The sequence below is a fragment of the Drosophila nasuta genome, unplaced genomic scaffold (assembly GCF_023558535.2).
Source record: "Drosophila nasuta strain 15112-1781.00 unplaced genomic scaffold, ASM2355853v1 ctg21_pilon, whole genome shotgun sequence".
NCBI classification, from domain to species: domain Eukaryota; kingdom Metazoa; phylum Arthropoda; class Insecta; order Diptera; family Drosophilidae; genus Drosophila; species Drosophila nasuta.
The window spans coordinates 68382-83548 of record NW_026869434.1 but is presented as its reverse complement, the minus strand read 5'-3'; the positions used below and the strand labels follow the sequence as shown (position 1 = coordinate 83548).

Genomic DNA, 15167 nt, shown 5'->3' with positions numbered 1-15167 from the left:
TATTTATTTATTTATTTTTTTAATTTAATTATTTTGCAATATTTTAATCATATTTAAACAAAAAAATTGTATTGAATTTATTTTTATTTTTGTTTAATATTTTTACTCATATTTAATATTTATTTTATTGTATTTATTATTGAATCATATTTATTATTTAATTTTTATTTATTTTTTTTATAAGTTTTATTATTTTATTTTTAATTGTTATTATTTTATTTATTTTTACTTTTTATATTTTATTTATCCAAATTTAATAGTGACTTTTATTATTTAATTTTAAATAATTTTTTTTGTTTGTTTATTTAATTTTTATATATTTAAATTTTTTATCAAATTTAATATTGACTTTTATTTATCTGTTTTAATTCATATTTAATATTTATGTTTATTTATTTATTTTTCTCTATTTTATTTATCATATTTAATTTTGATGTGCATTTATTTAATAGTGAATCATGTTTAAACCACTGTGCTGTACCAACAAACAATAATAATAGTAACAATATAGGCGGAAGCAAATCAGTACTAAAAGGTATGGGCCTGACCCAAAAGTTAGGGTATCAGCCGACAGCTCATATGCTGTTTGGGAGCTTTCGCAACTGCGAAGAAGTATGAAAAATACAATGCAAGCAAAACTATGGGCAGCTGCTGCGTGGCCGAACAGGCACCAACATATGTATGTATGTATGTATGTATGTATGTAATTACATATGTACGAATATTTATGTTATACAAACTTCTTTTATGTATTTTTATTTCGGACACTCGGACTTTAAACTTACCCGACAGAACTCCACGACGAAGGCCTTCATGATGTTGTTGCTGTTGGTGATGATAATGTTGATGATGATTTTAATGATGATGATAATAATGATTGTTTATATACCTTATAGGGTATATATTTTTGTTTGGTTGTTCACATACACACACATTGTCATAATTATTATTGTTTTGCACAGGGTTTTATTGTGGCTTGTTATTATGTATGAGATTATATTTGCATTATTTATTTATTTATATATTTTTTTTAATTATTGTATTTCACGTTGATATACCCTTTAATGCCTAGGGCAAGAATGGTAAACAAAACAAAGCAAACCAAAAAAAATAGCGCAAAAAAAATAAGTGCCAAATCACAATTGATATTTCTCTTTACTTTTCGTTATCTTTTTCGTTTCTTATTATTTTATATGTATGACAACTAAATTATTTTAATATATTAACGGCAAATGCAAATCTTTTTGCTTTTTATTTGGGCTTTTACCCCTTTTACTATTGCCTCTATGTACAACTATTGTATGACCTTTTAATTTTAACAAACTTATTTTTGTCATACTATTATTCACAAACTTGCACTACACATCTTCACTAGCACTGGCACTGGCACTGCACTGCTGCTGATGCTGCTGTTGCTGAGTGGAGACGGCGAACGATAGAAGCGGCAAACGAGAGAAGTGACGATTCTGGTACAAGAGCCTTGCGCGGCTCGGCACAGTGGTGCAAGAGTGATCTGCCCAGAGATGCACTGCACTTCACTGTTGTTGCATTTTTTTGGTTCTGCAGGTGGCAGACCAGAAATATAAAAAGTCTTCCGGCACGAAATAGTCGGCCTCCGCTGACTAACATGCGCCGGATTTGTGGAAGCCAAATCCACTATAGGTGTAGAATTTTGTCTATCCGTATTATTTAATAACAAAAATGACGGCTTAGACGAATTTTCACAATCTACATATGAGAAAAATACGAAGTTAGGACCAATGTAAAATTTCATTATTTCATAGAAATAATTACCTTTGCGTAGCAAGCGTAACGAGCTGGTGTATTTATTTTGCTCAAAGCAAAAAAGCATCGATGGATGCTGATGATAATGACAGATTATGTATTTCTTCTTTTCTGGTGATGCATGTGTTTTATTAAAAACACCATCAACCTAGAATGCATCCGTCTCTGATCGTAGTCCAATAAGAAAAGAATGAGAGCTGTCGTTGCCAAAGTGACAAAGCTCGTCTCCTTCTCCTACGATCTTTCGCTAGACAATTCACCACGGAGGGAAATTTAATTTGCAGAGGTGTATTGTCCCTTTATCGTGCCATGGTTTGTGTCTTCGCTAACTTTGCGCGGCAAATTTAAAATCTCAAGGAGAAGAGATTTTACGCACAATTTTTTATTTGCGACCATTACACCCACCAGATAATCTCACGAGTCATACAAAGGCAGATTAGATGGGAATTAGACTCGAATATCTTTCGCATGATACACTCCTAATTCTCTACCTTGTAGATTTTCTAGTAGATAAAAAGAATTGCCAATTTTCTTATAATTCTGACTGAAATCACTAAGATGGAAATTCTGTTTAAATACTTCTTGGCCTTCTTTATAAATGACAGGATTGGATCGAAGATTGTATTGGCTGGCGTTACGCTCGTAGGCTTCTCTACTACTTTTCTTAATATCTTCTCGCAACAAAGCTAATTGATCACCTCTTTCTAAATATGGAGACTCCTCGAGCAAGGACAATTTTTTAAGAGCTTGTAATCATCTCCGTGATTAATCATATTTACTCCAAATAATGCTTTGTAAGGGGAACAACCTATCGATTGATGAAGCGACGAACGTAAGGCAGCTGAAATACTTGGCAAATACATATCCCATTCAGTTTGATCCGACTTAAGATAAGCACGAATAGCGGCTAATAAGGAACGATTCACTCGCTCCGCTGCATTGCTCTGTGGCGAATATAATGCAGTAAAACATGACGAATACCGAATTTTGTCATGAACGCTTCAAATTCGTTTGATTTAAATTGTGAACCATTATCTTATACTATAATTTCAGGAACTCCAAATTCGGCAAAGATCCTTTGTGACAAAAACTCAGTTATTAACGACGTAGTGAACTTTTCAATGGACATAACCAATGGTAGCGACTAAAATGGTCAAGAACTATTAGTAAACCAATATTTCCTTTGCGACTTCGTGGGTAAGGACCCAAGATATCTATATAAAGCTTTTGAAATGGTCGACTAGAGACGCTTTGCTCTCCCATAGGCGGACGTAGTGTCATATTTGGAGCTTTAGTTTGCTTACACATATCACACTGCCTAATATAGTCTCTAATGTCTTTTGATAAACCTGACCAAAATAAATTACGACGCACTCTTTCGATCGTCTTTTGCATTCCACCATGTGCAGAGCTTAGACTATCATGTGCTTGACAAATCACAGCTTCTCGCAGTCTCTCCGGTACCCAAAGCTTTTAACAATGAGAATCTTGAAATTTATCTCCTGTGGATGGCTCCGTTCGTATGTATACGAATTTGTCTACAACTTTAAGATCTGGAAATTTTTCACCATGAGATTCAACTTTCAATTTTAGATCTAGATAATCAGGTTCGAGAAACGCTGACGATTCTAAATCGATTTCCGGTCCCACAAGTTCTAAACTATCTATATCACCTTCACCTATCCGTGACAACGCGTCAGGAATAATATGATCTTTTCCTTTCCGATGAGAAATGGTGAATTTAAAAGCCTGTAATCGAAAATCCAACGAGCTAATCGACCAGATACATTTTGCTGTCTCATAAGCCAGACGAGGCTAGAATGATCAGTGATTATCTCAAAGGGCTGTAATTCAAGGTATTTCTGAATTTCTACTGCTAAAATGACGGCTAAAAATTCTCGTTCCGTGACACTGTAGTTACGCTGAGATTTAGATAATTTCTTTGACATGTATGCTATAGGCTTTTCTTCTCCAGAAGTTGACAGTTGAATGAGCACCGCTCCAATTCCATAGTCACTAGCATCACAATGCACATAAAATTTCCGACTAAAATCGGCATTTTGCAAAACCGGGGCTGATGTTAAAAGATTTTTAACGTATCCATTGCAGACTGAGCTGCCGGGGTCCAATTAAAAGTTTTCTTAGTGGACAACACTTCAGTGATGATAAAGGTAATTTCCGCAAAATTTTGTATGAAGCGCCGGTACCATCCGCAAACTCCAAGGAAACCTCGTACTTGTTTTAAGTTTTTGGGTGTGGGCCAATTTTGGACACAGGATATTTTCTCTGGATCTGGAGAAATTCCATCGCTTCCAATAACGTATCCTAAATAGTTTACTGTTGTAACACAAAATTTGCTTTTTGAAATATTTAATGTGAGATTAGCTTTTCTAAACTGATCAGCTATACGCACTAATACTGCCAAATGTGACTCAAAATCTCCTGAGACAATACATAAGTCATCAAGATAACCAAAAACACAATAACGTAAGTCTGGTGGGATTAAGTCATCCATCAATCGACACATTGTGGATAGAGCATTACATAACCCAAAAGGCATGACTGTAAACTGAAACAGCGAACGACCGGGAACAGTAAAAGCTGTTAACGGTTTGGCTTCATCAGACAACTCAATTTGCCAATAAGCGTCTTTAAGATCCAACTTCGTAATTAAGTTAGCTTTTGGTAAACGAGAAAATATTCCTTCTATACTCTGTAAAGGATAAGCATCCTTTTCGTTACTTCGTTAAGTTTTCGCGCATCAAGACATAACCGGACCTTATTTGGTTTCACCACAAGACGAATAGGTGAGCTCCATGGTGACTGTGACGGTTCAATGACTCCTAGCTCTAACATACGATCAATCTCTTGGTACATCAACTTCTCTACAGCTGGACTAATTGGATAGTTTCGTTGCTTCACCGCTTTAGCATCAGAAATATCTATATGATGTTTAATTAACGCAGTTCGTCCGAGACCTTGCTTTTCGAAATTCGGAAATAATGCTTTGACCGCTTCCAGTTGACGAGATTGTAATTCGGACAATGGATAGTGATCTTCAAATTCGATATTTTCAGTTTCTTCTTCAGAAATAGAGCTAATAATTCCAGGTGCTAATGCAAAATACGCCAAAAATCTATGCCAAGAATTAATCGCTGAGCTATAGAAGGTATGACATACAAGTCAATATCTTCTTGCTGCTTCTTATATTGCATGCTCACTCTCAGAATTCCGAGTACCTGATGTGGTTTGGCATCTGCGGTACGCACTTGCGATTTAATGGGTTTAAAATTTGGTAAATCAGAAAAATTTTCTAATGCTAGCGACGATCCAATGCAACTAATGTTGGCTCCGGTGTCGAGCAAACCAAATTCGCTAAAGTTAGGAACGCGACTTTCGCGTAACTACGTCGATCCGACTCATTTTGAAAAACTGTTGAGATAACCAGTTTCTTTTGTTTCTTTATTTTTCTATAATATTTTCGCATACGTAAGGTATTACGACGGCTCTTAACTAAATGTGTTCTAAAAATTCTATCTCTTACTAAATTATAATTCCTTAATCTTTCATGGTAAGGTCAAAATCTTAACATCGTGCGTTCATCACCGATGTATCCTTCATTTTCTCTAATCTTAGGTTCAATTTTATTATCTATCTCTACTGTCGGGACATCCTTCCTGCATTGAATGCCCCGGATTGACGGTTTTCCGACCTCTGTTTACAGGTTTGACAATTCGGCTTGTATACCTGAGGAGTACCGCATCCGTAACAAAAACTCTACGCTCATTTAAGCAATTTTCCCAGATGTGTCCGGGGATTTCACAGTTCCAACAAACTAATTTAGAAGCAGTTCCTCGCTTTAATTCAGCTATCTCTGCCTCGACCTCAGAACTAGACTCTTTTTCGGGAGCAGTTTCTTCAACAGCATAAACTCGAGAAGTTTCTTTGGCCTTAAAAGATACTGTTCGATTTTTTCCAACTTCCTGTAGAAAATTTTCGCGTTTTTGGACCAGACGACGTAAAGCGGATATAGAAGAGACTTTCTCAAACAATAACCTGTCTTTCATATCTGTTAGCAGATTACCTTGAATCATTTCTACGAATTCGTCTTCTGGAAAACTGACCGACAACTTATCCATAAGCTTACATATATTTTCATAAAACGAATCAAAAGAATTCGCCAACTTTTTGTTTACGAGCTCTTATCTGTTCTCGAAGTTCAGTGACAGAACGGCTCTCTCGATATTGCTCTCTTAACTCTTCACAAAACTCTTCCCATGTGAAGGTTTGAACTCTTCGATGGAAACGCCAAAACCAACTACTGGCTTTTCCATTCAGTAATAAGTGAATATGTTTGTTCAATAATTGAAAATCATTGTTTAAGTTTTCTCGAGTGAGAATGTTAACTCTATACAAAAATCCTTCAACCGATAAACCTTCCGACGAACCATCAAAACGAACACCCCACTTTTGTAACATATCAGCAATTTTATGTGTAGTCAATAGTGGACCCAAATTGGTGTTACGTGAGCTTCTCTGGCTGGACGATAACCCTTCCACGGTTTGATCTGCTGCTGCTGCAGTTGCTACTATCAAATCGGAATACTGCCAATATCTAATAAACAATAAAACAAATGCAGGCACACTGTTGAAATTCGGACAAAATTTAAGAAAAGCAGGGGCAGTGGTCTTATAAGATGTTAACTGCCACACCCTGGTCTATACCCACCCAACCATGGTCATAAGAAGAAACGTTTTTATTACCCCAATACTATTACAACTCCCCTTTTACTTTATGCTCCCATGTCTCCGGAAATCAGAACAAAATCTAGAATTTCATCTTTAAAGTCCAATGACTCAAAGTTAACATCAGTATTTATTTATAACAAAAACAAAACCATTTGTTCAAAATGAATTAGAATTATGACGGTATAATTATTTCCATAATTTTCTTTATAGGGCAGTTATTTTAATCCAATACAATATTTTTTTTTATTAGCAACGGCTACTACTCATTTACAATAATAACTAAAAAGAAGCAGATGTAATGACTAATAATATTTAATAAACAATCAATAATTCATAAGCAAAAAGTTTTGGCAACTATTTTTGAATGCGCGCTTTAGCAAAACAGATTCATGAGATTTTTCTATTGAATTTACTATTTTTCCTTTAAAATTTTTCTTTTCTTCTCAAATCATTGTTTTTGTATTTTTAATATTTATTTTATTTTAATTTTTATTGTGAAACAGTTTTTTATTAAAATTTTTTTTAATATTTATTTTTTATTTATTGATTTTTAATATCTCAACCACTTTTATAATTTTTATTTATTTATTTATTTTTTTTAATTTAATTATTTTGCAATATTTTAATCATATTTAAACAAAAAAAAATTGTATTGAATTTATTTTTATTTTTGTTTAATATTTTTACTCATATTTAATATTTATTTTATTGTATTTATTATTGAATCATATTTATTATTTAATTTTTATTTATTTTATTTATAAGTTTTATTATTTTATTTTTAATTGTTATTATTTTATTTATTTTTACTTTTTCTATTTTATTTATCCAAATTTAATAGTGACTTTTATTTTTATTTAACCACTTTTATAATTTTAAATTATTTTTTTTTTGTTTATTTAATTTTTATATATTTAAATTTTTTATCAAATTTAATATTGACTTTTATTTATCTGTTTTTAATTCATATTTAATATTTATTTTTATTTATTTATTTTTCTCTATTTTATTTATCATATTTAATTTTGATGTGCATTTATTTAATTGTGAATCATGTTTAAACCACTGTGCTGTACCAACAAACAATAATAATAGTAACAATATAGGCGGAAGCAAATCAGTACTAAAAGGTATGGGCCTGACCCAAAAGTTAGGGTATCAGCCGACAGCTCATATGCTGTTTGGGAGCTTTCGCAACTGCGAAGAAGTATGAAAAATACAATGCAAGCAAAACTGTGGGCAGCTGCTGCGTGGCCGAACAGGCACCAACATATGTATGTATGTATGTATGTATGTAATTACATATGTACGAATATTTATGTTATACAAACTTCTTTTATGTATTTTTATTTCGGACACTCGGACTTTAAACTTACCAGACAGAACTCCACGACGAAGGCCTTCATGATGTTGTTGCTGTTGGTGATGATGATGTTGATGATGATTTTAATGATGATGATAATAATGATTGTTTATATACCTTATAGGGTATATATTTTTGTTTGGTTGTTCACATACACAGACATTGTCATAATTATTATTGTTTTGCACAGGGTTTTATTGTGGCTTGTTATTATGTATGAGATTATATTTGCATTATTGATTTATTTATATAATTTTTTTAATTATTGTATTTCACGTTGGATATACCCTTTAATGCCTAGGGCAAGAATGGTAAACAAAACAAAGCAAACCAAAAAAAATAGCGCAAAAAAATAAGTGCCAAATCACAATTGATATTTCTCTTTACTTTTCGTTATCTTTTTCGTTACTTATTATTTTATATGTATGACAACTAAATTATTTTAATATATTAACGGCAAATGCAAATCTTTTTGCTTTTATTTGGGCATTTACCCCTTTTACTATTGCCTCTGTGCACAACTATTGTATGACCTTTTAATTTTAAACAACTTATTTTTGTCATACTATTATTCACAAACTTGCACTACACATCTTCACTAGCACTGGCACTGGCACTGCACTGCTGCTGATGCTGCTGCTGCGGAGTGGAGACGGCGAACGATAGAAGCGGCAAACGAGAGAAGTGACGATTCTGGTACAAGAGCCTTGCGCGGCTCGGCACAGTGGTGCAAGAGTGATCTGCCCAGCGATGCACTACACTTCACTGTTGTTGCTTTTTGGTTCTGCAGGCGGCAGACCAGAAATATAAAAGTCTTCCGGCACGAAATAGTCGGCCTCCGCTGACTAACATGCGCCGGATTTGTGGAATTCAAATCCACTATAGGTGTAGAATTGTGTCTATCCGTATTATTTAATAGAAAATAATGACGGCTTAGACGAATTTTCACAATCTACATATGAGAAAAAATACGAAGTTAGGACCAATGTAAAATTTCATTATTTCATAGAAATAATTACCTTTGCGTAGCAAGCGTAACGAGCTGGTGTATTTATTTTGCTCAAAGCAAAAAACATCGATGGATGCTGATGATAATGACAGATTATGTATTTCTTCTTTTCTGGTGATGCATGTGTTTTATATTTGTTTTATTAAAACACCATCAACCAAGAATGCATCCGTCTCTGATCGTAGTCCAATAGGAAAAGAATGAGAGCTGTCGTTGCCAAAGTGACAAAGCTCGTCTCCTTCTCCTACGATCTTTCGCTAGACAATTCACCACGGAGGGAAATTTAATTTGCAGAGGTGTATTGTCCCTTTATCGTGCCATGGTTTGTGTCTTCGCTAACTGTGCGCGGCAAATTTAAAATCTCAAGGAGAAAGAGATTTTACGCACAATTTTTTATTTGCGACCATTACATGCGTGTACGTAGAAGGTCATCGTTTTCAGCCGTATCAAATTATCAATTATCTTAAATTTACCTTATATATAATATTATATTCTAATAAGACTAAGGCCGTGTAACGAACCCGTCTAGGGCGTCATCTTATTATGAGACGACCCGTTAGGTGGGCAGCATACTGCAATCATACTCTGCCTCTGTCGACTAAAGCTCAGGGAAAGTGGGTTGGGTCGTTTGCCACCTAGTAAGCCACCGTGCCACACAGATAAAAGGATGTAGACAGAGTTAAGACGGGAACAGACAGGATAGGCTATCAACCGATAGACCGGTTAAGAAGTATTTGCATTCAATATATAAATATGAAGAACGAAGATGGTTATGTTCTTCTTCTTTACCCTCCCAACCTGAAAAGCTTCTGGCTCTATACCTTTACCCAAATTAAGCAACAATAAGTAATATCAGGTGCCCATTACTTTATAATTTATTTCGACTTCATGATTATTCAACGAGGTTAAGACCAAAAGGCTTCAAAAATACTATAATGCATGTACATAACTTCATTTTATGCATTATTTGCCTACTATATTAATTTTGCCTAGTATTTTCTAATAGGATGGGTATGAATATAATACTAAAATACTACTTAAAATATAATACTAAATATAAAATTCAAATATAAATTTAAATATGAATTACATTTCAATACGCTTATTAATTGAATTTACGTTATATTGTTGAACATTTTGTATGGCAAGAAAAATTATATACGAGAAAAGAAACAACAAGTACAAAGGCGGCAGCGAGTGCAATAGCTCTATCGGCGGCGTTAGAGGCAGCAACGAAAGTCGGCAGTAGCCTCCAGTGGCAATCGCACTGTCAACACAACATCCAATAAGAGATGCGACGACGAGTGGCGGCAAAGATCTCAATGCCGACGAGTGGTGCAGGCTCGGCAACACATAGCAGCGACTCGTAGCAACGACTCTGCGTCAGAAACGCGCAGCCTCAGCAGCATGGCGCAACTTCCACACTGATAACGAGAAGTGGCCACGATCATCTCTATGCTGATCCGTTCTCTCTCAAAAGGTTTTAATCGTAGCTTGTGTTCCTTCTGAAACCGCTTTAGCAACGCATGGCGTCGCTTCTACAGCCTCCTGCTGTCTTGTGCAAATATCTAGGCGTTTGGTGGCAACTACCTTTGCAAAGTTGTTGCCACGCCTTTTGGCGCGGGGCCTCTGCAGTTGCTGATCAGTTGGTGTGTGCTGTACAGTGGTCGTTGCCACGTGATTACACACACAATATCCTACACCAGGAAAAAGGTACTAATGAAAACTATGAAATTTGGTTATCTCGCTACGTACCTTGTTAAACCAACGAGAGGGCCAAGGAAAATCAAAACAATGCACTTTGAAAAGTGCGCACTCCCAAACAACACCAATAATAATTATATTTCATATTTTGACGGATGTCGTCAGATTTAGTTTCAATACTTTGCTGCGGCACACTTTATCTCCTTCGCTTTTGAATTAAAAGAGATGGTCTAGCCTAGATTAAGCGTGGATATCGATATTGTTTGATTAATCTAAGTTCGATATCGATATTATTTAATACGATACTAATGTGAATGGCATAAGTGATCCTGCCAACTCACTGCAAATATTCGATTAATAAATCAATAATATTCTAACATCTGTTGGCGAGTGCATCAATCATCGAATGCAGATGTTATCGCGAGCAGCTGTTAGCTTACGCAACAGTCGCGTCGCAAATATTGATACCGCCATACAATTTAAATTAAAATTGCAAATTAACGGACACTGCTCACCCCTACACCACAAGTTCAATGTGAGTCTTTACGACGAAGATTGAATTTGAAAAAGGTGAACAAGAACCTATCAAAGGTCTTTAGCATGGAATGTGCCTATTTCTTTCCCTGTTAGATCTTCCAATAAGTACAAAGAATTGCCAATTTTCTTTTCAATGCGAGCGTTGATTCCAACAGGAGCTAACTTGGCATTAAAATTAGTTGCTGCATTGCTTAATGCAAAATTCCGTTTGACCACTTGTTGTCCAACTTCAAAAGAACGTGGTCTACTACGCAAATTATACATTTGTTGATTTTTCTCATAAGCCATTGTGAGATGTTTTCAATGTCTGCCCGAATCTTCTGAAATTGATCAACTCTTTTTAAACCTTCCGTTCCATCGCTAAGCAAGTCAAGATTTCTAAGCCATTTAAAATCTTGACCGTGTCATATGTTGTCCGAATACTACAAAATATAGAAATATACCAATCGACTGGTGTATGGAATTTCTTAAAGCCGCATTGATACTTGCCAAATAAATGTCCCACACCCGCTGATCACTCCGTATATAAGCTCTTAAGGCTGCGTTGTGTGAGGGTGCAATTTAAATTTTAAATTTGCATTTGCAAATTCTGGCCATTTCACGATATGTAAACATATCCAGCTTACTAATATCGATTAATCGCATATTACATAGCACTTAGTCGAGTTAGCAGCCCTTGACAGTAATTTACCATTCACACAAATAAATTACAGAGATTGATCGAATAGTTGAGCTCAATATCGAATATTCGAATATCGAAGACACATTAGAAGAAGAAGAAGAAGAAATTTTCCTTTTCCGTTTCTGGTACCAAGACGCGTGGACCATTTGGAAAATTGATGTATAAAATTTTAATACGTTTAAACAGTTTGGCCACCGCCATATAGTATTTTCACCTGCGCATTATCGGCGTGCAAAGCTGCTGCTGCAGTTACAGTGGGCATATACATAAGCTGAAAAGCAAAGAAGATTGCCACTGTTCCTACCGGTGCTGCCCCATTGGGCCGCACTAAAATTGTTAGCATCGGCTAACTGGAATACAACTCAGCAAGCGAATTAGTGCCATAGCAGAGGATCGCCTCGACTCATACCGGTGCTGCCCCATTGGGCCGCGCTAAAATTGTTAGCACCGGCTAACTTGGACTAATTCGAAAAGGCAAAAGCAGTCGAGCAGAGGATCGACACGTCTCCTACCGGTGCTGCTCCATAGGGCCGCGCCAAAATTGTTAGCATCGGCTAACAGGGACCCATGAGCCATTCAGAGGAGGCATAGAGCATAGTTGGTGCTTCTATGTTCTAAACAGTGATGCCCTAGGAGCATCCCAAGTATTGTCGCCGTCCATGATGACCTTCCGCGGATAATAGCCAATAACCAGTTTGCCGCTAATTAATTTGTATAATTTAAAAGTACTGGTATTTGCATTAATGTTAAATTAAAATGAATTAACGTAGCTTTAACACATGCCATATTTACCACTGTAGTATTATTATATATAGTTTTGTATTACCGTAAATGTTAAGAAAAGTTACAGGGTCAATAGACCGCCCTTGAAAATGAGTCTAATTATGAAATCTTAGCGTAATGATATTATTGAAAATTAATTAAATTAAGCCTTTCGGGCACCTGAGTATAGTTGTGTGTGTCATAAATTAAACAACGAAAAGGGTAAAGATCATAATGGGCTTTACAGGACGGGAGGGTATAGAAGATGATCCATGACATCTAGGATCTTCGACTTTTAGGCTTGTTCATATGCCAATTCAGATTTTTGAGGTTTAAGATATCGATAAACTCTGTTTACCTTTTTAATAATGTAACCTCAGCTCCTATAGATAACACAAACCCACCCCATTTGCCCTGAACAACAGTCGGCCCCGTAAGCAGAGTACGTTATCATAGGCTGTGTACAATCGGCTTGTTACATTATTAAATGGCGCCCGAACGTGAGGCCAAGCAAGCTCGACATGCTAGATATGAAAATAAAATAAAGTACAAGGATTTCCATCCGAGGCATGTTATCAGTTTGACCTGCACTGCAATAGTACCCCTGCAGAAGTTCTGAATATTTGGATCTTGACCACAATCAGATGGTTTACGTAATCCTTTATCGGATGAGGAAATAGTGGCAGAAGTGAGAAACAATTTAAAGTCTGAGCTGTATCACGAGCTGTTGCACGTTGACACAGTTACATTGGCAAGTTTGCGTCGAGAATGTCATAAGCATGAAAACTTCTTTAGCAGTAACAGGCTTAAACCGATGACAGCATCTGGTTTCCCTAGACGTGCAGTAAATGTTATAACGCATGAAGATTCTGATTCCATTCCAGAAGAAGAAAGTACAGAGTCAAACAGTGTGTATGCGGTTAAAATATCAGACAAGATCAAATGTTGGAACTGTGATGCGTTGGGTCATAGATACCAAGACTGTTTAAAGCCTCGTAGAGTGTTTTGCTACGGTTGTGGTGCTTTAAATACCTATAAGCCGAGGTGTGGTCATTGCAATCCGCATACGGAAAATGCACCACAGGATGTTCGTCCCAATTAGGTAACGAATATCCGCTCAAAGCCTCGGATCCACTAACGACAAACACTACTAACCCAACACACTTGTCACCTTCGATTAAAGACGCCGCCAAGAACACTGGAAGTCGAAGCGTGAATTAAAATATTGCACAGTATCGACCATTACTTATACCAAACAAGATAATCGACCATTTATTAGAATTGACCTCCTTGGCAAGCCATGGTTTGCGTTACTGGATAGTGGAGCAAATAAAAGTATTATTGGCGGAAGTCTTGCTAATCGTATTATCAATGAAAAGTTGAAATATCGTAAGACGACTGGCAATGTTCGACCAGCCGATGGTCAAAGACAACATATAATTGGACGAATCATTGCCCGACTGATCTACAACCATTCCCCATTTGAAATCGATTTCGTTATAGTACCTGATATTAAGATTGATGTCATTATCGTAATCGATTCATGGACAAAATTAGGTATTACAATCGTCCAAACTCCTATGGTGGAAGAAATAGGAGCTATGGAAGCTGAAAATGATCAGTTGCCACTAACTCTCAGCCAGAGTGCACAATTGCAAACTGTTATTTAGCAATTTCCTGCTTCAACAAGGGATGGACTTGGCCTTACTAATTTGTTAGAGCATAAAATAGATACCGGCAATTCAAAACCTATTAAGCAAAGGAACTACCCTTTGTCACCTGCTAGAGAAAAACTGTTAGTTTCAGAGATAGACCGAATGTTAGAACTGGGTGTAATTGAAGAAGCTCCAGCATCCGAATGGTCATCTCCAATCGTACTATTAGTCAAACCAAACAAAATAAGATTTTCCTTGGATTCCCGGAAATTAAATGAAGCAACTATAAAAGATGCTTATCCAATGCCCAATCTAGAGGGTATCTTAAGTAGGCTCCCCAAGTGAGATGTATCTCCAAGATAGATCTTAAGGATGCATTTTGGCAGATCGCATTGGAACCCCAATCTCGACTTAAAACTGCATTTTTAATTACTAATCGTCCATTATATCAATTCAAACGGATGCCATTTGATTGTGCAACGCACCGCAGACCATGTGTCGATTAATGGACCAAGTAATTCCATACCAGTTGAAATCTCAAGTTATGGGTATATCTCGATGATTTACTGATAATGTCTTCTAATTTCGAAGAGCATATAGAGCATTTAGCGTTGGTTTCGGAGCGACTGCGAGAAGCAGGTCTCACAATTAATATCGAAAAGAGCCAATTTGGTTTGGTTAGAGTGGAGTATCTAGGATATATAGTAGGTGAAGGTAGGCTAATCCTAATAAGGTTCGAGCTGTACATGACTTCCCGATAACCAAAACACAGAGACAACTCAAAAGATTTCTTGGCATGACCGGTTGGTATCAACGCTTCGTTCCACAATACTCTGCGGTTGTTCATCCTCTAACTGACTTATTGCGTGGCAAAAGCTTAATTTGGAACACAAGCGCTCAAGAAGCATTTGAGCTTATAAA

The 15167-nt window shown here is 36.0% G+C and overlaps 1 protein-coding gene across 1 annotated transcript; it reads right to left on the bottom strand.

Annotated features, from left to right (window-relative positions):
* Nucleotides 1-1070: 1070 nt before the first annotated feature.
* On the bottom strand, nucleotides 1071-1914 carry LOC132797799 (uncharacterized). The gene is made up of 2 exons (XM_060809574.1): nucleotides 1795-1914; nucleotides 1071-1728 (listed from the first exon to the last, which is right to left on the bottom strand). The coding sequence occupies exons 1-2, from the start codon at nucleotides 1850-1852 to the stop codon at nucleotides 1346-1348; spliced, it is 441 nt and encodes a 146-aa protein (XP_060665557.1). The 5' UTR covers nucleotides 1853-1914; the 3' UTR covers nucleotides 1071-1345.
* Nucleotides 1915-15167: the final 13253 nt, after the last annotated feature.